The 24,617-nt window shown below is 31.1% G+C and overlaps 1 protein-coding gene across 2 annotated transcripts; it reads right to left on the bottom strand.

Moving 5' to 3' along the window:
* Positions 1-273: 273 nt before the first annotated feature.
* Positions 274-20,269, bottom strand: LOC127714521 (uncharacterized). Of its 2 annotated transcripts, XM_052220605.1 has the most exons (17): positions 20,178-20,269; positions 18,886-19,029; positions 16,962-17,081; positions 16,129-16,205; positions 15,702-15,818; positions 14,553-14,763; positions 13,863-13,967; positions 13,219-13,317; positions 11,265-12,008; positions 9,499-9,568; positions 7,678-7,754; positions 5,701-5,919; positions 4,778-5,002; positions 2,924-3,122; positions 2,457-2,558; positions 1,540-1,632; positions 274-594 (listed from the first exon to the last, which is right to left on the bottom strand). In XM_052220605.1, exons 10-17 carry the CDS (start codon positions 9,553-9,555, stop codon positions 319-321), a joined length of 1,248 nt encoding a protein of 415 aa, XP_052076565.1. In that variant the 5' UTR covers positions 9,556-9,568; positions 11,265-12,008; positions 13,219-13,317; positions 13,863-13,967; positions 14,553-14,763; positions 15,702-15,818; positions 16,129-16,205; positions 16,962-17,081; positions 18,886-19,029; positions 20,178-20,269; the 3' UTR covers positions 274-318. The 2 variants fall into 2 exon arrangements, with proteins under 2 accessions (XP_052076565.1, XP_052076566.1); XM_052220606.1 differs by lacking the exons at positions 11,265-12,008; positions 13,219-13,317; positions 13,863-13,967; ... (4 more) ...; positions 18,886-19,029; positions 20,178-20,269 and adding an exon at positions 10,924-10,937.
* Positions 20,270-24,617: the final 4,348 nt, after the last annotated feature.

Here is a 24,617-nt window from a genome sequence, read left to right as displayed (position 1 = left end):
GCTGTTTCGACAATAAAGACATATTTTTTTTCAAATAAAAAAAAAATAACAGAAGCATAACTAAATACTTTGAGAGGCTTTTCCGCAAATCGATTACTTTTATCCTTTTCCTCCGGCATTGTCTAAAAATGAACTGGGTGAACTTTGAGTCATGTGCTATATTCCATTCCTTTCAAATAATTAAAACTTGAGATAACAGTTTAATAAAATTTATAGAAAATGTGATTATTCCTAAATGCAAAATCACAAATATGGCGAGAAAAAATTAAACTATTATTTAATAAACGATATTTAATTATAAAATCAACAATATTTATTTCACATTTGTTCTCTTTCTCCCTCGTTATCTTTCAGCTGCACAACACCTTTATAAAGTAATGGCCCATCAGTATGGAGATACATGGCTGGCCATACTATATAGTCTACAAATTTTCCTGACTTTGTATAACCTCTGAAATCTTCTTTGTTCTTTATTGGCTCGAAATTAAAGTCCAGTTTTGGGTCATTAATAGCAGCATACCAGCAAATTTCCAAACAAGCATCTACGTACGGTCGTATTACCTCTTTCTGTCTTGCTTTCGTTTTCCAGTAAAACTTAAACAAACAAAAGTCGTTTAAACAATAAATTCACTGACAACACACTATATACATCTATAGACACTAAATGATCATAACATCAAATAATGTAGGATAACTATATTTGGACAACAAAACACAAAACTAGACAAAGTGATGCCCCCGCATTCCACTCTGAAGTAACTGTATTATAACAAAGTCAATGCAGGACTTTCTTTGAGATATTATTGTGTCTAGGAGACACAAATGATGCCCCCGCAGATGCGAAGTGTTATTTTAAAATACACAAAGTTGAGCATGGGATCACATAGGTCTATGGTTCACCGTAGTAGGAGTTATCCGGAAACGCTATGCACCTCTTATGCAAGTATATACTCCAAAAATGACAAAGTTCAACTATCTCCCAAAAGAGCAAAAATCAATAAAAATCAAAACCCTGACCACATGCACACCTTCAATATATGTACAAACAGCCAGCAAAGTGAAAACTTCCTAGCATTTAAACTAGGAGGAGTTATCTGGAATAGCTATATACCCATAATGGGACGGACGGACGGACAGGGGTAAAATAATATGCCCCCCAACTTTCAGTTGCGGGGGCATAACAATATTTTAAAAAGGCATTGTCGAGGACCTACCAAAAACTAGTGAATGAATAAATGAATGCTGTAGAGAACAGCTGTTAAAAGATGAATATATTCAAGAAGTTGCTTATTATAGTGGTTGAATTACCTCATTTACACCAAACCATCTACATTCCTTCAATCTTATATTAAGAATATAGTCGATTTTAATTAGTCTCTTCTTTAACTTCCGTATTTTTAGTTAATAATCACATGCGAAGCACAATATTCTAATCCGTATGAGACATTTGTGGTCATTTCCGGTTTTGAGAGGAGTGTGTTTGTGTGGGAGGAGGGATTGGTAACCATATTATTGATAAGATATAATTGAATTTATTACCTGTGTTAAATTAACCAATGTATGCTTTGCAACTGCTTTTCTTGCATCTTTTATCATTTTCAGTTCTGACTTCGAGAATGTCTGTATTAACCCCTGTGGATAGTAAAATCAACTTTAACACAAAATCACATACCTAGTATATAAGAAGAAAAATATTTACATATTTAACATCTCCACGTGTGCGGGTGTCTTTATAAAGTTTATAATCTCGTCGGTAGTGGTTATCTTTTGTTATATCTTAATGTCTTTTTGTCATTTGAGGAGGAGAGAGCAGATCTGATCTTTATTGTCACTTAAAAAATCAAATTATTTCAGACTATGACGATTTGGAACTTTACATAATGTAATGCATACCGAAAGACGATTTGGAACTTTACATAATGTAATGCATACCTAAAGCTGACCTCGAGATGTCTTTTTGTCGTAAGCTAACTGTCCTATTGGCGTGTATCTCACATCTTCTTTCATTCGTAGATTTTTTTATTAAGAATTTGTCACATCAAAGGCTCTTACAAGATTTTCGCTTCGTGGAAAAGTGACATTGTACCCAATAACTAGAGCAACCCTAAGTCAGTCAATAACCTTAATATGATAGTTAACAGAATTAGAATAATTTTGTTATCAAGCAAGTTATAGTTTAAACATATTTTATTGTTCAGAAACTAAACAAATGGATGAGACACAAGTTTTACAACTTAAGCAAGTTATATATGATTTCAATTAATATCCTAATACGATATTCTATGCAATAATTGAAATACAAGTAGAACATCCAAGTTCCATTAATTACATAACGTTTGTTGTATATATTTTTGTTTACGTCTTTTTCGTTATTTTTTTTTCCTATCACTTATAATTGATGGAAGGTTTGTCATTTTTCTTTATTTTCCCTTTTTGATATGAAACAGTGAACGTACATGTCTATTCATTTCTTCCGTGATAACTTCTGGACGCACAAACTTTTCTTGTAATATTTCAAGCTGATGATCAGCGCAATTGCAACAAAACTCCCAGCATTTCTGAAATTTAATTCATAGCAGCTGCTTCAAATGATTATTGATGTTTGCTTATATTCTATATTTATTTGTTTTGTTGTTCACATTTTTTTATGTAATTATCATGTGATTGATCGTAAAAGTTAAGAAAATATGTGTTCTAAATGTATACTTTGGAACACATATTTGAAAATATTTATTTAATTATTAAATCATAGTTTGACTGAGATCTTGCGTTTAAAGGAAAACTTTTAAAACACAAAAATATTGATACATTTAGAATCAGAAGAAAGATTTGAATAATGTTATAACAAGTAAAAATGAAATTCAAGGTAAAAAAGTAGAATCACAATTAGTAAGAATTATACACAACAATACTCTTTATTTACCCTGAATATATCTACTAGTCTTCCGGCGGCTAATTTCTCATTATTTTCATCTTTGAAAACATGTTCAAAGGCATCAGTCCATAAGTTGTCATACAAGCTGTTGAATTTTTCACATAGTTTCTGAGGACGATTCGGATCACTAAGATCAGTAATTGTAGGGTTACCATCTGTCAACTTCTCTCCTGCAGCTTTACTTAGACTTTATAAATATAATAGCATAACAATGAAAATGTAAATAATAAAACATAAATATAAAAATAAGAAGATGTGGTATAATTGTCAATGCGACAACTCCCCACCAGAGACAAAATGACATAGAAGTTAACAACTATATGTCGCCGTACGGCCTTCAACAATGAGCAAAACCCATACCGCACAGTCGGCTGAAAAAGGTCCCAAAATGACAACGGAATATATAAACAATTTATAAAGCAGTCGAAGAATTCTTATAAAAATTATATTGAACAGCCCGACAGAATGACGTTAGTAAAACAAAACAGTCATATAACAAACAATGGTCAGAGAAAACAATTATTTCGTAGTGCATTTATTTTTGACAGAAAAAGCAAATTTCAAAAATCGCACCTGCTCTATCCCAAAAAAATATTTACAGTGTAGTGTACAACCATTGGGACAAATTATATCAAAATTATAGAAAATTCTATAGGCTGTAACTCAAAATAAGGACAATTTAATTTAAAGGGGTGTATAATACATACTGTTTTAGCGAATAAAACATGTTATATATATAGTACGCTTTACGAATTACCGTATTTGATGCACGAACACTTTGAGTGCATTAAATATTTTAAATGAGTAAGACGTGGTATATATGATTTGTAATATAAATGGGCGACGAGACATGTCAAAGGGTAAATGCTGATCAATGAAACTTAACTGTGCTTTTCAAAAATTAAATATGTCAATCAAAAAGTGGGCGCTTACTATGCTATGCACAATAGTCTCTTAATTTCAGAAAATGAACACACGGAGCAAACGTAGTATTTATATTTCAGAGTGTTTCCGTAAGAATGTCATTGAAGTTAACAGACCCGAGAGCGATATATTATTGAATTCTATTTGCTCCTCAAAAATTCTCGAAGGGATAGATACCAAATCTTGATCGATATATACCATTTCTGTTTTCAAAGCCAATAGGGATTGTAGTTCAAGATGAGTTGTAATAAAAAGGATTTTTTTTAATCAATTCCAAAGGTTTTCTTCCTTTCAAAACACAGGCAAAAAATTAGATTTATTGATTAGCTATTAATGGATTGCGTAACGTCTGGAGTGATTAATAGTTTAAGCATGCTCAATTCACGGAAAGACCTTGTGTAAAGTGTAGACAATGACTGAACATACATTGACATATATTTTTGGAATATTTATTCGGACACGATGAAAATAAGGTACTCTACTTTTAATCGCATCTGTTTCAATGTTTTGGTACTGTACAGTACATGTAGTTATCAACATATGGGAAAACAAGTAAAACTGGATAACCTTCAGTTATACCAATGTTTTGGTACTGTACAGTACATGTAGTAATCAACATATGGGAAAACAAGTAAAACTGGATAACCTCCAGTTATACCGATGAAGCATTATGTATTTTAAAAACTGTTAAATTTTCATAATTAAGAAACACAATTGACATATTTTTTGAATGGACAGTACTGGCCCGTTCGTAATGATAACTTATTAGATGAAATGCATTACACAAGTAGGAGGACTGTGCTTTGTTTCAGTATTATTATTATTGTGGTATATAACTGTTGTTCAAATTGACGTAAATCCAACGATTATGTTCATTCAACAAATGAGGATGATGATTGTATTGAATTTCATGATTACCTTGTTCTCAAGCTTTCCACTTCCTGTTTTAATTTTTCAGTTTCCTCTTTAAGTCCTGCTGTTTCTTTTTGGAGTTCTGTTATTTCTTTCTCTTTTTCTGTCATTTCTTTTTTTGTTTGTGTCGTTCTGTGTTTTTCGTTTATTTCTCTCTCTTCCTTCAGTAACCTTGACAGTTCTTCTGTTTTCTGTTTTAATTGTTCTATCATTTCTGTATCTTTCTGCTTACTTTTAAACGAAAGTTAATCGATAAGAATTATTGTATACAAAATTACATACTATAATAAATATATATACACAAACATTTAAAATAATTAATTTAATACATATAAATCATAATCAAAATATGGCATTGTTAGTTTTCAATTTAAATCCCTGTGTTATACTTGGAAACATGTTTTCCTCAAGTGTTTTCCATCAGATTCATGCTGTCTTGAAATGCACCATTAATTGGTTAAATAATGATTGTAGCTCTAGTTAGCACCTCCACAGTAGTCCCATCGTTAAGATTTGATTAAAAGCGAGTATAAGTTGTAATAATGTGTATGTCGTTACAAAAAGCGTATTTATACCATAAGCAAAATATATTTTCTTAAATAAATAAGAAATATTTTCATAATACCGACTTTTGACTCCTGATTTAATAGTTTATATAAAGAGCAACAAAAAGAAGTAAAAATCAAGCTTACATTCGTAACAATTTGCGGAAAAATAACTGTTTTATGTTTTCTATATCACGACAAAAATTTCACTGATTGTAAGCTTGATTTTACTTTTTTAATTGCTCTTACTTGACCGAGTACCAGAATAGGTAGCAAGTTGAAAAATTAAAAGTCGGTAATATGAAAAAAGTCTATTTAATAGATTTGTTTGGACATCTGTTTTCAATTTATATACCCCCAAACTAGAAACTTGTTTACCCTTACCTTTCGATTAACTCTTGAACTTTTTGATTAAGTAAATCCATTGACGACTGTCCACCTTCTAGTGCTTCTTTCATGATTTCACGGATTGCATCTAAGTCTTGTATTCCAGTCGGTTTCCATTCGCTCCATTGATTTCCAACTATTCTATTTTCATGTTTAGTTCCTCCTCGCTGTTGTCCAGTCTTTGCCTTGTCAATTATACCTGGTTTAGCAACATCACTTCAATATGAATAAAAAGAGACATTGAATTATTGCCGGTTGTAGTTTACCAAAGGCGCACGCTTTCTTTATCACTAAAGTAACCTTTAAATGATAGAAGCAAAAGTTACTGTAGGGTAATGGTGGGTTAATTATTTGCTTGAAGAATATTTGCAAGGAATGCAAAAATGCCCTCTACATTGGGGAAAGTATTGTTTCACTATTTTCTCAATCAAGCCTCCGATCTAGATAAGAATCTGAAAATATCTTTAAATAAATTTATGATAATAAATAATATAATCATCTCATGGGATTATATTACGTTTACATAATGGTATTCTGTAATTATAGTTTAGTACTGCTGGCAGAATTTTGAAATACGAAAGAGTTTAAAAATAAGGGAATGTGAAATGATCGCCAATGAGACAACTATATGCATCATTGTCCAAAGGACAAAGATGTAAATATCTACTTACTGATCACCGTAAAACCTGCAACAATGAGTAAACCTCATACCGTATATTAGTCAAAGGCATCAGGATAATAAATGAAACAACTTAAAAGAGAAAAACAAAGGCCTGAGCGATCATCCAACCCCTCTTTTTACAACCTGGGAGATTGGTGTTATCGTACAATATAGGAACATTTTTTAAAACTTCAGGTTGAAAGTACTTGGTTTAAAGAACATACACATCTTACAAAAAGACATATATACCACAAAGTACCGAAAAAAGTATAACAAAAATACCGACCTGCAAGGCAAATTGAAAAAAGGAAAGTCCATAAAAACTGAAAAACGGACAAAATCAAAACGATCATTCAACGGAACAAGTGAATGCAACTGCCATATTCCTGACTTGGTACAGACATTTTCCGAAGAAAAATAAAAGTACTCGCACTCACCGAAGGCTAGTCCAAAGCCAAATTCCAACTAATAAATAAACAGTTTTTCCTAAGACTAAAATTTTAATCAATATAACTTCAACAGTAATTGTAAAACATCCAAAGGGTTTTACACTAGAAAAATAATAAATTCCTTTTCATATGCTACACTGAAAAAAACGTTATAATAATTTCTTTAATATTTTTGTATTTACGTCATTACAATACCATATGTTTGACTGCTATGTTGGCCAGTACGAACACAAAACGCATTCCAAGTACTTTAAATTTATGTCTTAATCTAGAAATTAACTTATTATTAAACCTTTTATTAATCTTTAAATTATTATCTAAATGTTACAAGTTAATTTTTACAATATTCATGCATTTATTCAAATAAGAATTAAGTAATCTTTTCACAAGACTCTATCAGATACACCTTTTTGTACAATAGGATGAAAGTGCATCGTCAATTACTAATACCTGGCAACACTTTTTCCAATTTATTTTCGATGGTGGACGTATTTTTTTTGGTCCGGAAAGTTTATAACCTTTGGTCTTGAACGAAGTTCCATGTAATATTAAATGTCCAAATAATATTCTCTGGACACAAATGAACTACCAACAACTTGCTGAGAAATTATCGTTTAGTTGTGCGTGATATATTAATACACTGCAGTCGTTGTCTAGTTAACTGAAAAAGATATGACTGTCATACAAACGTCAACTTTTCCCGTGATTATTCTTTGGGGATATTCCCCCCTTAAAAGTGTACACTATAATTATATGGACATTGATTTTTTAAAATAAATTTTGAAATATACTAGACAAATGTTGCCTTGACTTGGCAGGATATATTTATTTGAAGTATACCATCAAAATTTAGTTTCACTATACCTATTCTGTATTCTAGCAGTACTGTTTAAAGCCTGTTCTGAGGCAGTAGTTTCTGTTTTGTCCACTTCTTTCGTTTGCTATTTGATAAAAAAAACCATTAATATCGTTGTTCAGAATAAACAGAAGTTCACATTTTCAAACAAAATTAACATTTGTATTGAGTTTATGTTTCAACAAGTTACAGAATAAGCGAATTAATCGAAAGACGAAGATACTAAGAGAGAAATATAATCTATGCACTTTTAAAAACTATAACGAACTTAGGTACAAGAGACCCAAGACTGCTCCTGGATGAAAATGATACGCCTGCATATCTTTTTCGGACAGGTCTTGAAAAATCTTTTGCTTATAATTATTCACGTCGTTTGGACTCTGGTGGATAGTTGCGCCATTGGCAATTAGTCAATCATACCGTATAATCTTATTTTCTTATCGTAGAAAATTTTGGAAAGTCGTGTTTCTTTACATTGTACACGACTGCAATTCCTAGAAAGTCTAAAATTTGCTGTTACAAAATTTTCAAAATGTTTGTAAATTAAAGAATATATCTCCCTGATGCAAAGCTCTGATACCTTGCCAGTCTTTGGCTACACCTTTTATCATTTTTGGTTTAACAGCTCTTAATTTTTTTTTGTAATGTCTGGTATTTTACGACGCCACACTAGGTATCCTTCAGATTTCACAATCCTATATAGATATTTGAGATGGTCTAAATACTATAACTCCTTCAAAAACACTGTCAATGTTTCGTGGATGTGGCTGTTTGTAAATTAAAAATATTAGTAAAATTAGTAAGCTTTTATTATTTTTTCGAGCATCACTGTTTTTATTGTCAAAATGTGCATCTGGTGCAGTAAATTGGTACCATTAATATTACTACAAATGAGAAAAAAAATGTATACTTTATTTTGTTGTCGAGTGGGGGGAAGGAACAGGAGGAGTTTGAAAATGAATATTCTGACATGGTAATAACTGAAGAAATAAAAAAGCCGACCGAAGACAGGATGAAAAGGAATAGTCTGCACAACAAAATGTAGGAAATAGATGTGTTCAACAGTAAAATGAATAACAAATATTATTGAAAACGACATTACGATCCCAGTGCAGAAAACATGATTTTTTTATTCATATTTGTTAAAAGTATAGCGCTTATCAACTTCGTTTTTCTGTGTAGTGTTTTGTGAACTTTTGTTAGCCTTTTCTTCGTTTCTATGGCAACGGGGTTGTCTGTTTTCTTTCGACTTCTTTATCTTTGTTATTGCTCGCCGCTTTTGACAAGGAAATTACATCTGGGTTTGTAATGGTTACTTTACTTCGAAAACCATCAATAAATCGAACACACGTTTACGACTGCTATCAAGTTTTTTTCAAACGATACGGATTATAATAAGTTGTATATATCGTAGTCACAATATCGCCCTCCTGCCTGGCCTCTTTGGCCTCTTTGATGACATGTAACTTAGTGCAACTCATCATCGAACTCTTGACATGTGCAACGCGACAAGTTACGCTAAACATTTAGGTGCGCATGCGATCACTCTGGTTTTACGTGTTGCTTCTGTTGCATAATTTATACCTTTTTGTGTAAGGTTTTGTGTGAACTCTTTTTTCTGTCCTTCCATCCCTTTTGTTAATGTATTGTCAACCTTATTTTCCCAATTTTGATCATCATTTATTTTCTATTCGTAAAAAAATGCACTTGCGCGACTTTTCCGTGACAGACTATGGGCAAACAATTGGTTTAATTGATAACTTTCTTTTCTAGCAATGTATGTCTTTTGTATATTGTGTCTAGTTACCAAATAAAATGCTTAAATTTACCAAAGAAACCTTCAGTGTTGTTTTATATGGACCGGTGCCTTCATTGTTGGAGTCCATTGCTGATCTCCTTCTACAAGAAAATAGTTAATACATAACATGGTTATATAATACAATCGCCATAACAGCCAAGATATCCTTGGTTTTATGGTCATTGTAAAAGAGCATAGCTTTCAAAGTTCGTTTATGGGTCTTAATCATTTTAAATAAGGTATTGAATTTTTCTTTTTGTAATTTGTTAGTTTGTTTTGAATTAAGATTTTACAATTTCCAGTATGTGTTGCAATTGAGCATCAGCTACTTATGTTTATTTTTAGATATAGTACTGATTTGGATTTGTTTTCAGCATGTTCATTGATGAAAACAAATTCGAAACAAGTAATCTTTACAATCCCTTTTCTTTTTGCAATGAGGTGGAATGTAGAAGTACACGGTCGCATTCAATGAAATGTGTAAATATACACGTGTTGGATAATGGGTAAGAGTTATTTAAAAAAAATCGTTTATTGGGGGTTATGGGTGTATAAAGAAATCGGAATGTATAGATATACTTCCACGTGCGACATAAAACCTTGTTGATATCACCAATTATATATGCAAGGAATCTGATGTTTAGTAGTTGATGTGGTTCATAAGTGTTTCTCGTTTCTCGTTTTTTATATAGATTAGACCGTTGGTTTTCCCGTTTGAATGGTTTTACACTAGTAATTTTTGGGGCCCTTTATAGCTTGCTGTGCGGTGTGAGCCAAGGCTCCGTGTTGAAGACCGTACTTTGACCTATAATGGTTTACTTTTATAATTTGGGACTTGGATGGAGAGTTGTCTCATTGGCACTCATACGACATCTTCTTATATCTAAGTACCATTCAAAAGCCAAGAGTTAATCACAAATTATATTGATAATCATCGTTTGTGGAATTTTTTTTCCCCAAAATTTGGAATGTATATATTAGAAATTAGTTTTTAGTCTTACAGTTTAATACTATTATAGATAATGTAGAATGATAATAGAATAGAGTGGTAAATGTTAAAGGGGAGATGGTCCTTTTTGACTGTGCTTGCTGTATCAAAACGCACACACGTACCGAGTCGGAATGAGACGTCAGTAAATCCAGTGCCTCTTGTAGGGAGCTCTACACTTTGCATGTTGAAAAACCCTTCAAACAATATTTTGAGGACTCCCCATTTGGCCTCTTTTGCCACTAACAGTCCAAATTTTCACTCTTCGTCCCAGTCGACCAACTTTGCTTAACCATCCTAGGATTAAATGTAAATCTTGTTCTAGTCCTGACTATGCGTGAAATATTTGCCACTGGACGTTAGGAAAACAACAATTAATTTATCAATTTAGCTTTAAACATTGATTTTCAAGAAATATTTTTCGAAAATGCTCCAGATGTGAAATGAATTATGGGGCATTTGCCCTACCTCTTTCTCGTGTATCAATAATCAATTAGTATGCCTTTAGAACCAATTTATTATATTGCATTTTCGTTACAAGGATCTCCCACAGACAGCACAACAGAAGAAATACAGAACATTTCTATACAATAAAATTTATATTTAACGTGTGCATAATATTAACATGATTAAGTTCAAACTTTATGGTTTTGACTCAACGATTATGCCCGAAACCTGTATGGTGCCAGTTATTTTAATGTATATGATATATGCGTGTGTTATAACCTTTTCGTGCAAATAATAGACTATAAGCAAATATTTGTTTTTAACCGAACAATACCATCTAATAAAGTATTAAAAATATTTACCAGGAAGTCAATTTCATCGTTGTATTCTACAAATTCGATGAGTTTCCCCAAAACAGGTTTGTTATTTATAGAATACAGGCTATCGGTATTTAAATTTATTTCAATTAACGGGTGATTAACAAGTTAAGACAACAAACCTACTGACGACTACATATTATATATTCTTTCACATATTCACTATCTTTATTTAATCTTTATAGGCTAATACATTTCAAAAGAAGCTATTGTACATTTAAGCTGAACAATTGGCTGTTCATTCAAATGTGAAATACAATGTCATTGATTCGGTATAATGAGGTTTGTTTTGAACAGTAGATAGCAAGAGTTATTTGTCTTTGAGCACTTCGTATGAAAATCATATATAAACTAAATATTGAAATTATATAAATTTTATCAATCACTCAAAATTTGAAGTTTTAATGCTAGAACACCGTGCATGAACCGACAAGTTGCAAAACATCATTTCATTTGCATCACTCCTTTCACAACTAAAGGACCTTGGTCATAGAACAGAAGTGCAGGCCACACTGCAAAATCCAACTGAATTCCAGCTTTTGTATAATGTCTAAAATTTTCAGCTAAATCTTCTGCCTCTTGATGTTCCATAGGCCATTTTAGTACCATAGGGGGATCAAGAACATTCATAAACCAGCATATTTCTATACACTTGTCTATATATTTATTCACACCAAAGTTGTCTTGGTACTTTTGAAGGCTCGGACGTAGTTCTGTCTTTTTGAAATCCTAAAATAAACATAATAATTTAAACATGATTAATTATTTTAGTTCTATCAGTATGTTATCAAAATATAACCATTTTAGAAACGGTTGCTCTTTATTATCCTGCATTGGAAGAAAGGTTAAAATGGGATTGAAAGGAGTTATTTAAGAAGGTTTAAAATTGACCCTAAAAATTTTGATGCTTTTTAATCAGGCCAAAATACTACATAGAAATAGTTATGATATAACTATATACTATTAACACAACATAACTTCTTTTTGGCTCATCACATTAAAAATGACGAGGAAATGACCCCTCCAGTATGCATTATTTGTGCTGTAACGTCAGTTTTGGTCAAATTTTCAATAAATTTTAACAGTTATTAACATAATTTACTTTGGTCGTCACCCCTGATCCAAAACGTTTTTGTGTCTAGGAATTCAATATCATCATTCGCAACTTTTGGTTAAAGGACATTTTGGATCCTAGGTTGCAGCCATGGTTTTCCTCAAGCTTTTAGGTCCGAGAAATGCACAAAATCATCGTTTTTCACAATATATCCAAAATGTGCTGACTTTAAAGCCTAAAATGTACTCTAATGAAGAGATTTGTTTTACCTAGTAGGAAGGATTTTGAAATAGATCCATTTAAGAACCAAATTATGACCATTTTGATATTTATTTATATGAGAAAGTTGAATTCCAAGGCCATATTTGGTATACAGTGAACATTGAACATTTTGAATTTAAACCTACAAGCCTATGTCAGGCTTTCGCTAGGCATATTAAAAGTAATTTTTAATGTTTTTCTGTTTCCGTTCCAGTAACTGATATTTTTGATTTTCAACATTCTTCTCTTTCTATTCAAATAACACAGTCGCTTTTCACCGTAATAGCATCAATAAAACTTTCCAATATACATGTACCACCTACTTGATTACATGTGTAGCCAATACTATGTGACATATACATTCCAACATAACACAGTTTCAAATCATTCTCTTCACTTTAAAATAAAAAAAAATCAAAAAAAAAAAAATCCATCGAATTATGTTATATTAGTCCTAAGTAATTGATAGAGGTATCTTTAACGCTATTTCTTTGATTAAAATTTGATCGTTGTACATGTATCTGCCCTGAGGGCCTGCATCATAATGAACATCATTTCATTTCGTCCATATTAAATTACGTTTGTATTTTGTAACCTGTATTGCCTCTATTGTACACACATTACCTGTATCAGAGCTTGAATGCTTAATTTTGCAGTCTCTTTGACGCAAGTCTTAGCGTATCGCTGAAACTTGCTGTTGTGTATCACACTTGGATTGGTAACCTTTAAATAAAGAAGTCGAACAGATTACACAATGAATTAATTAAATTATATTATTTCCTCTCCTACATTTCTAAAATATTATTGAATTCATACCACTACTTATATACTCTTACCAACTTATAGTTTTTATACATATATATTTGTCGAAAGAAAGTGGTAAATTTTAATACTAGGAAAGACACTAAATAATATTAACACATTGCCGGATATTCTGAATTCAGATATTGTTTTTCTTTGTCAAAGCAATGATGAATAATCATAATAGAAAGGATTGATCTTACTGTACCTCCGCCAACACGCAAGTTGAAAAAAGTCGCTATGAAATTTATCATTTTGAATCAGTTTTATTCTTATACTTATCGCTTATCCGTATCGAAACTTCATTCATATAATTCCTATAACACATCATTGTTTAATAGTACAACTAAATGTACTGCCTTGATTGTCACAAAAAGCTCATAGTCAATTCTTTGAGTCAACTGTTGAGTTTTTTTAACTATAAAATGGTAGGTTTATCCATTGAGGTTAAAAATATAAAATCGTACTTTTTCTTTGGTACTGCTTACTGGATCCAACATTGTTTGCTCCAATTGTAGTGCGATATTGTCTACTAGAGCTGGAACTCGTTTTACTGTATACACGTAAATATTCTAAAACAATATATATACATAATATAAGATACCTCATTACAAGCTCGAAATTATTTTTAGAATACAATATAGTTTATATATGCACTTATGGAAAAGATAAAAATATTTTTGAAAAAAATACATGTGCATGTTCTAAAGTAATTTACAATCATTGTAATTCCTTGACAACTCTGTCGGCAGTAATATATATACCGTACATTTACTATATAATAAGGACACTCGAGACCTAAAGTTTTGGAAGGCATAAAACACATACAACATTGAAAAGCAAGGTCATCCAACTCAAGAACAGATACAAAATTTCAAACACCCAACTTTATATATAGATGCATTTTTTTGTTTTTTTGTTTTTTTTGGTTTTGGTCGTTATATTGCTGTCTCGTTGACTTTTAAGAAATACTGCTTTAGTTTAAGTATAATCAAATAATGTACAAAAATATAGAAAATATAAAATAATTTAAATAATGCCAGTATAGAGACACTAGCTACGGGGTGTCAGTAACCCCTTTGGACTGACAATCCACCTGCAACCAAAGCATAAATTCTTACATATAAATTTCACTGAACAATATTAATAATAACTACCCTTAGAACATCATCCAGATAAATAATGATTTCTTTTTCTATATTTGCCTTCTGTCCCTCCAACCTAGCAATGGCATCAAAAGTGTCTGTCCATTCATTGTCATACAGGGCAGAGAATTGTTCCGCTACCTTTGTAGGTCTGTTGATATCGGATATGTCCGTGATCATCGGATTCTGGTTATGGATTGAAAGGCTTGCGTCTTGACTTCTTCTGTACGAAAGCAATTTGATATTTATCTCAAACTATAATGTTTAAAACACGTCATGTAAACCTCTTTCGGTAATGTTTATCAAACCTAGGAACTAGTTGCAATTTTGATATTGATATACATATATTTATAAATATTGTGAACATTTGTTTATGTTTCGAAGATCTTACTTTGTCCTCGTTTTATTCTTCTTAGGCCGTCGTGTTTCATAAATTGCGTATAATGTTTTATTCGTATTGATCATTTCTTTAAGATACATTTTCGCAAGACATATTCCGTACAGAAGATACCCAAATAATTTCGTTTATTACTTTGTTGATTAGTTTGTTTTACATAGTTATGTCGGTTTTTTTTTTATATCTTGCTATATGCAGTATGGGTTATGCTCATTGTTGACGGCCCCATAGTTGCTTACTTCTACGTCATTTGGTCCCTGGCGGAAAGTTGTAACATTGTCAATTATACCAGATTATTTTTATGCCCCATCTTAATGGCATTATGTTTTTCGGTCTCTGCGTCCGTTCGTTCGTTCGTTCGTCCGTCTGTCCAGCTTCAGGTTAAAGTTTTTGGTCAAGGTAGTTTTTGATGAAGTTGAAGTCCAATCAACTTGAAACTTAGTACACATGTTTCCTATGATATGATCTTTCTAATTTTAATGCCAAATTAGAGTTTTGACCCCAATTTTACGGTCCACTGAACATAGAAAATGATAGTGCGAGTAGGGCATCCGTGTACTATGGACACATTCTTGTTATATCTTATTTAAGGGATGTGCAAATCACTTAGAAAACGTGGATTCTAACAAACTCTTCTCTGAGCTATGCATCATTAAGAAAAAAATAGATAAAACGTCAGTCGTACTGTCATACTGCTTATCTTTTTTTATTCAATAAGTTAAACAATTAATATTAAGACTGTAAAATATTACACACATTTATACCTTTCGTTTATTTCTGTGGTGTTATGTTGATGCAGAAGTCTGCTATTGACCAAATCCTGACCATGTGGTCTGTCATCTGATGTATATGTATTCATAAGCTCATAAGATGGGTTCAGTCTTAAATAAAGTTAACACTTGTATTAATGAAAACAAGGTTGAAAACTCGAAAATCAACATCGAAATAAAACAGAAAACTCTTCTTATAGAACAGTTAATTTTATAATATAATGATATTTCATCCGTTTGTTTAAAGGCAGTTTCAATTTTGATAAGTAATCAACCTTACTTTAGATTTAGAATAAATTAAAGTAAATCATTTAAGAATTTGATTTCTCATTTTTTTTCTCAAGATTGAAAAATAGTTCCTTTTCATTTATTTCTGATCAACTATAATATTTTGATAGCACCTGGAAGAGAAGGTACTTACAATGAATCGGTGACCTCTTTCAATTTTGGTTGCTTTTCCTTATCATTTGATTCTAAACTTTCCGCTGTGGGCAGAACCTGCAAAATCCTTTATGAAAGTTACAGGTATTTCGGATCATAAAATATAATAACATCCATTATATCCTAACATTTTTTTTATAATTTCTTTACTCTCGATATGTTTTTAAATCACACTATACATCAAGAGAAACACATATTTAAAAAAAATATATAAAAATAGTATTCTGAGATAATCATAGTATTTAATGTAAATGCTGGAGAAAACCCTGGTTATTTGGAGCGGTTTGCATTCAATACAATAACCTGTTATCCAGTTTGTTGCCGTCTGTAATAAATGTTTTTTTTTCTTTTTTTTCATCTGTTTTATCAATTGGTTCACATTTTGTTATTCGGATCCTTCTATAGCGTAATAAACGGTAATGTTTATGCTCATATTTGCAGGTCGTGTGGTGACATGTAATTGTTACATTCTTGTCCTGTGTTCTATTGGTTAATAGGTGTGTCGTTGGCAATCACCACATCTGCTTATTTTAATCAATGTGGTGAGGGAAATCCGACCACATATATTACAGAATATCTGTTCTCGATGTTGATTACATTTATGTAGGCCGACAGTTAAGGAAAAGGCGCGGGTCTGCTAAATGTGTCCATTTAGTGTCTTTTTCTAAATCACACTACCCATAGACAAGCAACACGCGTTTGTTTGGAAAACTCATCATATATGTATAGTGTTCTGTGTTATGAAATATCTACTACTTTCCAAAACAAAAAACTAGAGAATACCAAATAAAACATTGGAATCTATAAACGAACCTTTTTCTTGTAAAATGATTCAATTATCTGGTAATCAGAAATAGCTTCGCTGGCTTTGTTTTTCATGTCTGTGAACTTTCCTTTTTCTGCAAGTTTGATTAGATCTCGCAAGCCTTTCACCTTTGAAATATTAAATCATATTGATAAAGTTAATGTAAAGTGTCGTGAGGGTTTCAACAGGTATTGATGGAACTTTTTCGTCATTTAAAAGATGACATAGTGACTTGGATTTGTAAGATCGATTGAAGAGATGGAACTTCTTATATACCTTCAAATACCGAAAATGAGCGCCATCATAAAACTATGTTCTGTCTATTAAAAGTGTATGTACCAAATTAAAATCAGACATTCCTTTTATTGTATCATTACATGTTTAAAATGTATTTTTGTTTTTGTCAGTTACTTTGGACTTTAAAAAATTTCTTGGAGTTTAGTACATTTTCTATTATAACCTATTTGGAAACATGTCAAATTAGATTTTTCAAGATTTACGCCGCATAACCAACTATTTTGAAATTCTGATTTCGACAAACTGGCATTCAAAAAAAGGGATAATTTCATTATTGTTTTCAACCCAGAAGAACTATCTAATACATTATATATTAAGTCATGCTGACTTTATTTTGTTATTATTATTAAAATGAATTGTGCAGATACCGTGTTTTCTTAATATTGTTACTGTACATTTCTTTTATTATTTTCTTTGGATTTTCATTTTAATGAAGTAAAATACTCTTCTAGTCTAAAAAGTAACAAGAATTTTCCTTCTGAATATATTAAGAAGTAAATGGGAAAAAAAGCACTCTTCGTCGAAAGATCATTTGCCGGAATCTGAATGATTTTGTACTTTACCCCGAGAGAAAATTTTACCACTAAGTTCACCTAATATTTCGAAAATATACATTTAATCACCAATAATGGAATAACAGTATTTTGATCAAATAAATTTCGGATGAATGTTGTCCTAAGCTAAAGCATCTGATAGACATAGCAATTTTGTCTGAGCCTTACTTAATGGTAACATCTTTAAAATTTGTTTCATAGATATAGGAAGATGTGGTATGAGTGCCAATGAGACAACTCTCCATCCAAGTTACAATTTATAAAAGTAAACCATTATAGGTCAAGGTACGGCCTTTAACACGGAGCATTGGCTCACACCGAACAGCAAGCTATAAAGGGCCCCAAAAAATTACTAGTGTAAAACCATTCAAACGGAAAAACCAACGGTCTAATCTATATAAAAACGAGAAACGAGAAACACGTATGAACTACATAAACAGACGAAAACTTCTGTAATCAGATTCCTGACTTAGGACAGATGCAAACATTTGCAGCGGGATTAAACGTTTTAATGGTACAAAACCTTCTCCCTTTTCTGAACCAATAGTATAACATCACAACATAGAAAAACACACTATAAAATATCAATTGGAAGGCTTAACTCAATCAAAAAACGTAAATTAACACACAATGAACGAATAAATTTGACCTGTGACACCTGAATGCAAATACACAGTTAATAAAAAATTACAAGGGATAAATAATTAAAGTCAAAAGTAAATAAACAGGTTTAAACAAAGTTAAAGTATGATATCACTGTGAAATTTCAAACAATTTATAGAAAATCATCACTTTTGAAGAAACCTGCGTCATATTATACACAGGTAAATGAAAATAATTTTGTTGTTAAGTATACTACTTCTTCTGTGTGTATAAAATCTTCCGTTTAGGAATACCAAGAAATTTCTTTAATATCAATAAAACTAATCTAACACTTGATACATATGGGGTTAATATCAACAATAAAAATATACAATTAGTGCTAGATAAAACTTCCTGTACAGGTCCAAGAACAGAATCATAGTTTGTTAGTTGTTTGTAAGTTTTACTTGACCATGCTTAATACAAAATTAAATCTCACATTTAATTCATCGATCAGTGGAACATTATTTATGATGTCGTCAATGGCAGAAGAAGCCCGTTTAGCATCGCCAGCAGTTGGATGTGCAACCGGTTTTTGAACATCGTGGATAAATCTGTCCAGTACTGAGAAGGAAAACTGTAACTAAAATTGCAAGATGAAATGTCAATGTCATATTAAAGCTACAGACTTTTCAGGCTAATAAGATATGGTTTATTAATTCAGGAACCTCACAATCATTTTAAAAAACAACTGAACATCTCTTTTATTGTTATTCTTTTTCTCAAGTCACAGTGATGCATTTAACGTTTATACCTCACTTCAAGTGTAAGACATGCTTAGCAGAATGCTTTGCTAGAAGGAGATATAATGCTCCATCTGTGAATTTGAGAACAAATATGCTGAGTATTAACAACCAACAGACTAAAGTGAACAATAAAGACAAACTATTAAACACTGTTACTATTGTACACGACAATCGCGGTGCAAAATGCAGAAACAAAACAAACATTTAGACAGGCATATTAGACATCGCAATATTTTGACTAAACATTTCGCAAATGTTTGTGGCATTTGGTTATTGTGTTTTCTACGTATAATACCCAATATCTTTACTTAAAGACTGCACGAAGCGGCTACCAACATGATAATAACTGGAACAAGGAAATAACTGCACAAAGCAGCTACCAACATGATAATAACTGGAACAAGGAAATAACTACACAAAGCGGCTATCAGCATGAAAATAACTGGAACAAGGAAATAAAAGTCGGTACACAATTTTGCTCGCTCCTAATTGATGTAAGCTATTAACCAAAGCTCATGATACAATACAGTTAGACACAATACGCTTAACAATTATTTTTTATAACCGATTTTTATAACTGCACAAACGATATAACGTTTTTATTTTAAATTATATATCGTTTGCAATGAGATCGGAAGTTCAATATGTAGTTGAAGCAGCAACACTGCTTAAACTTGAATATTTCTACTGAAGTACCATTAACTCATCACAGATACCAGATTAACAGTTTGCTATGCATGTTTAGAATCTAAATGTGAATTGTTTATCCGAAGTATGACAAAAATATTCAATTAAACGATTTCTGTATAAAAAAGAAGGATAGTTTCGATGTGTTTGTGTATCAAATAATAATTTCGAACTTGAATATTTCATCCTAGAAGGTGATAAATGTTGCAAACTTATCAGCTTGGAAATAAAACAAAAAATCTTGGTTATGAAATACAATTTTTAAAATGTAAAATGATCATTTACATGTACAATTTACCTTTGACATTAGTGTGATTTCTAATTCCTTCTTCAACTGATACTTAAATACATCCACCGTTTGTAACACAACACGAAGGGCTTTAATTTATCTTTAACAAGTATATAAATGCATGTTATCATTTGATTAATCAATCAAATACAATAATGGATGGTTTTTAACAGATTGGCAGTAACAATACAAGTACCAAATATATAAATAACTTCTATCCATTTGTGCATAGCCAACTCCAAAGGTGAATTGGTGAATTGTTTTGTTTTGAAAATTGTTTTCATCATTATAATGTAAAACTAAGCATGTCAAAACACTAAATTATTCTGCCTAATATGCAATTTGATGTTAAAGGGGGCATTATCTGTCAAATTCATGTTCATCGATTTGACTCAAATTTTCATTTTTAATTTATAACATACTAAAACGTATATCCAAATCTGAAAAGTCTAAAATAAATAATTTACGATGCATGAACTCGATAATATGTATCCGCATTTCGTGTGTATTTTAGTCTATACGCCATCTAATTAACCATCGAGGTGACCTCCGAAGACTGCAGATGGTCATATAACCCGATATATACATAAATAAAGATATAAATAGATAGTGAACACGTGCAATTGGATTTTTCTAGGTCTGTTTAGTTTCATATTATAGGTTAAAAATGTATTAATCATTGTTTTTTCTGTATAAGAATGAGTTTTTGTGGATCGAATCAGTCAACCAAATGGTGGACCCTTGTTTCACTTTCAATGTTGATATTCTTTTCCTTTTAATAGCTGAACACGCCTAGTTTATGCATAACCCATCTCTAGCTAAGGGGTTAAGTTAAATTGAAGGTCACCAGTTACGGATTTAATGAGGTCAAATTATTCACTTCCAAGTGACTATTTCATCAGCGATGTTTCTTATTTTGACAAAACTTGTTGCTAAAAGCGAATTATTATTTCACTATTTCACTTTCATTATTGACTGAACAAAAACAGATCTAAATTTTAATCCTGTTATCTACGATGAGTTTATTGGCCCGAGAACACAGTTATTTCGTAGTGCATTTCTTTTAGACAATAAAGTCAAATTAAAAAAAAATCCCACCTGCTCTATCTCAAAAAGATTTTTACAGTGTAGTGTACTACTATTGAGACAAATAACATCAAAATTATAGAAAATTCTACCAGCTCTGACTCAAAATATTGACAATTCTATGTTAAGGGGGTCTAAAATTCAGTTTGACAGCTTCAGACATACTAGTTTTTGACCTTTTTTAACTGGACCAAATCACTGCTTAACATAAAGATTCAGTTACCCATTTTTTTTAACATGTAATTTCATCCCCTTACTTAATATTTCATGCATAAAATATAAAGAAATAAATTTGGAAAGTGTATGAAAAAAATTAGCAAGTTATACACTGTCCACACTAGGGACTATGAAAATCTAAGGACGATAACTGTGTCCTTGGACCTAATAGTATAGAAAGACTTGACCAATTCTAATAAAACTTTGCATGACTTAAGCTTAGGGAATTATAAGATAGTTGGCCAAGTTTCATGGCCATAGGATATACATTATAGAAACTATGGTCATTTTAATATTGAAATTTGAATGTTTAACTTTGACATTTAAATCAAATAATTTCAACTATCAAGATTTGGGCTTAAAAAATTTAAATATTGCCAAAATGTGATTTTTAAATGCTCTTAAATATAATATATTAAGTATTAAAAGCAACTGAACACTCATTTGATTTATCAGATTTATTACAATTATTCAAAAGTTAAATTCATATGAGCCTGTACCTGAAAATAGAGATTTTCGAATTAAGGGGAGCCTTACATAAACATGCATTTTTTTCAACCAATTTGAAGTTTTTGAAGTTTTTTTACCATAAAAGAGGGACGAAAGATACCAGAGGGACAGTCAAACTCATAGATCGAAAACAAACTGACAACGTCATGGCCAAAAATAAAAAGACAAACAGACAAATAATAGTACAGATGACACAACATAGAAAACTAAAGACTAAGCAACACGAACCCAACCAAAAACTTGGGGTGATCTCAGGTGCTCCGGAAGGGTAAGCAGATCCTGCTCCACATGTGGCACCCGTCGAGTTGCTTATGTTATTACAAATCCGGTAAATAGTCTAATTCGGTAAGTCACATTCGTGAAAAGGGAAGGGTATTGTAGTTACGATATATTATTCTTCCATATATATTAATGTACTCTAAATGGAAAGAAAACAAAAAGCATACCAAATGAATATAAAATGGTCTTAGGCTATGTAAGAGTCAATTTAGGCCGTAGCACATATTTACATATAAAAATGCATACAGAAGCTATAAGAAATGGAAATTTGTTACTTTTTGCTCATTTCTATGCTAAGATGTCATGATACAAGAAGTCTAATTGCAAAAGGACTCTTGCATTCAACTTTTTTTGCAGACAGTATCAGGGATGGGGTAATTGAAAATGTAATGGTAATTAAGTGTAATGTTCCATGTAATTGAATGTAATGTGTAATTGAGCATTCTTTTAATTACATGTAATGGTAATTTAATTAATTACAATGAAAAAAGCATGTAATGCTAAATTACTTTTGAATTACATTTGAATTACATGCACTTTTATGGTGATAATGATTAGAAATTATGTTAATATAAGTTGTAAAATAACATTTATTTTACAAATATTAATATATCAGGTACATACTTATTTAATACACAAGTCTGTATTTTTTTCCCTATTTTTTTTTCAATGTTATTTATTTGACATACAGAATGGTTTGCTCAATACTCTTATAATTTAAAAAAAAAAGTGAGAATCACACAGTTCATTTAGAATTTTAAATCACTACACACAATCGTTTTGTCAAACTAGTATACACAAAAGGATTATAGAAATAAAATTATCAGCTGAAAAAACAAACAGCAATTAATGAGATTAAAATGTGTAATAAAATAGCCTAGGGACAATGCCACTATTACATGTATTTTATCTAATTAGCAAAATATTGCTAATATTTAGACATTATACATTGTTTGTACTAAATATCATTTTCAATATTGTAACAAGCATACTTTTTAATAATGTAAAGTAAAAAAAAAATTGAGACATTTTTAAATTTATTTATAATTTTTTAATTTATATTATGTTTAATTTAATGACTTCATTTCTGAGATGTCAATAAACCCCTCAATGTATTGGCAAGTTAATAGGAACAAATTCCCTCTTCTATCAACACATCTTATGATCTAGCAATACATGCAACATCAGCTCCTGTCGAAAGACTATTTAGAATTGCTCGCAAAGTGTTCAGACCAAAGAGATGCAGACTAAATGACAAAACATTAAAAACTGCAAATGATGATCAAATGCAATGCTAAAACTATGTTGTAAGCTTACATGAATCTTTTTCACATGCTATATATATTGTTTGAAAAAACTATGATCAAATGTAATGTGTAATTTAATTAATTACTTTAGTAAAGTAATTGTAATTTAATTAATTACATATCAAAAACTGTGTAATGGTAATTAGTGTAATTGATCATTTTTGCAATGTAATGTGTAATTTAATTAATTACATTCCAATGTAATTGACCCCAAGTCTGGACAGTATGGTCTGATGCACAGTTTTTTCACTTTTCAATGGAAAACTTGCATATAGTTTTAGTCTCAACTGGCATATATTTGAACCACATACTATCCTACAGAAGAAAATAAAGGTAGTATATGAAATGGATAAGGTGCACAGATCATTGTCAAGTGCTTTTTTTACATATTTAGTGAAATATTTATGATGGACTACACATTTTATGTACAAAGCTCTTCACATTTCACATACATTAAACAGGCCGTTTGACCAGGGTCTAAATACAACACATTTTGCACATTTTTTTCTGTGATAATCTACTTTTCTCTATATTCAGAGTTTACAAATGGTTAATAGAATTTGAATTAATCATAGAAACACAAATATCAAAGCATAAAAAACTGTCAGATAGAAAGTAAGCATGCCTCTTAGGCTTAAAAATGGAAACTGCTTTCAAATGCTTATTCTAGCTGTATAATGTCAAATGGGACATTTTTACAAAAATTCTTTCAAATAAAGATGTAAATCCTTTACTTTTATTGAGTTTGACAAATAAATTGATACCAGGAAACCATTCAGGGACGTTGTCAAAGTACAGAATCTACATTTCCTGAATTCATCTCTTATGCCCGAGAACACAGTTATTTCGTAGTGCATTTCTTTTAGACAATAAAGTCAAATTAAAAATATCGCACCTGCTCTATCTCAAAAATTTTTTTACAGTGTAGTGTACTACTATTGAGACAAATAATATCAAAATTATAGAAAATTCTACCAGCTCTGACTCAAAATATTGACAATTCTATGTTAAGGGGGTCTAAAATTCAGTTTGACAGCTTCAGACATACTAG

This window comes from Mytilus californianus, unplaced genomic scaffold (assembly GCF_021869535.1).
Source record: "Mytilus californianus isolate M0D057914Y unplaced genomic scaffold, xbMytCali1.0.p SCAF_9, whole genome shotgun sequence".
Taxonomy (NCBI): Eukaryota; Metazoa; Mollusca; class Bivalvia; order Mytilida; family Mytilidae; genus Mytilus; species Mytilus californianus.
Note: the sequence above shows the minus strand (reverse complement) of the source record. Positions and strands in the feature narration are given on the sequence as shown.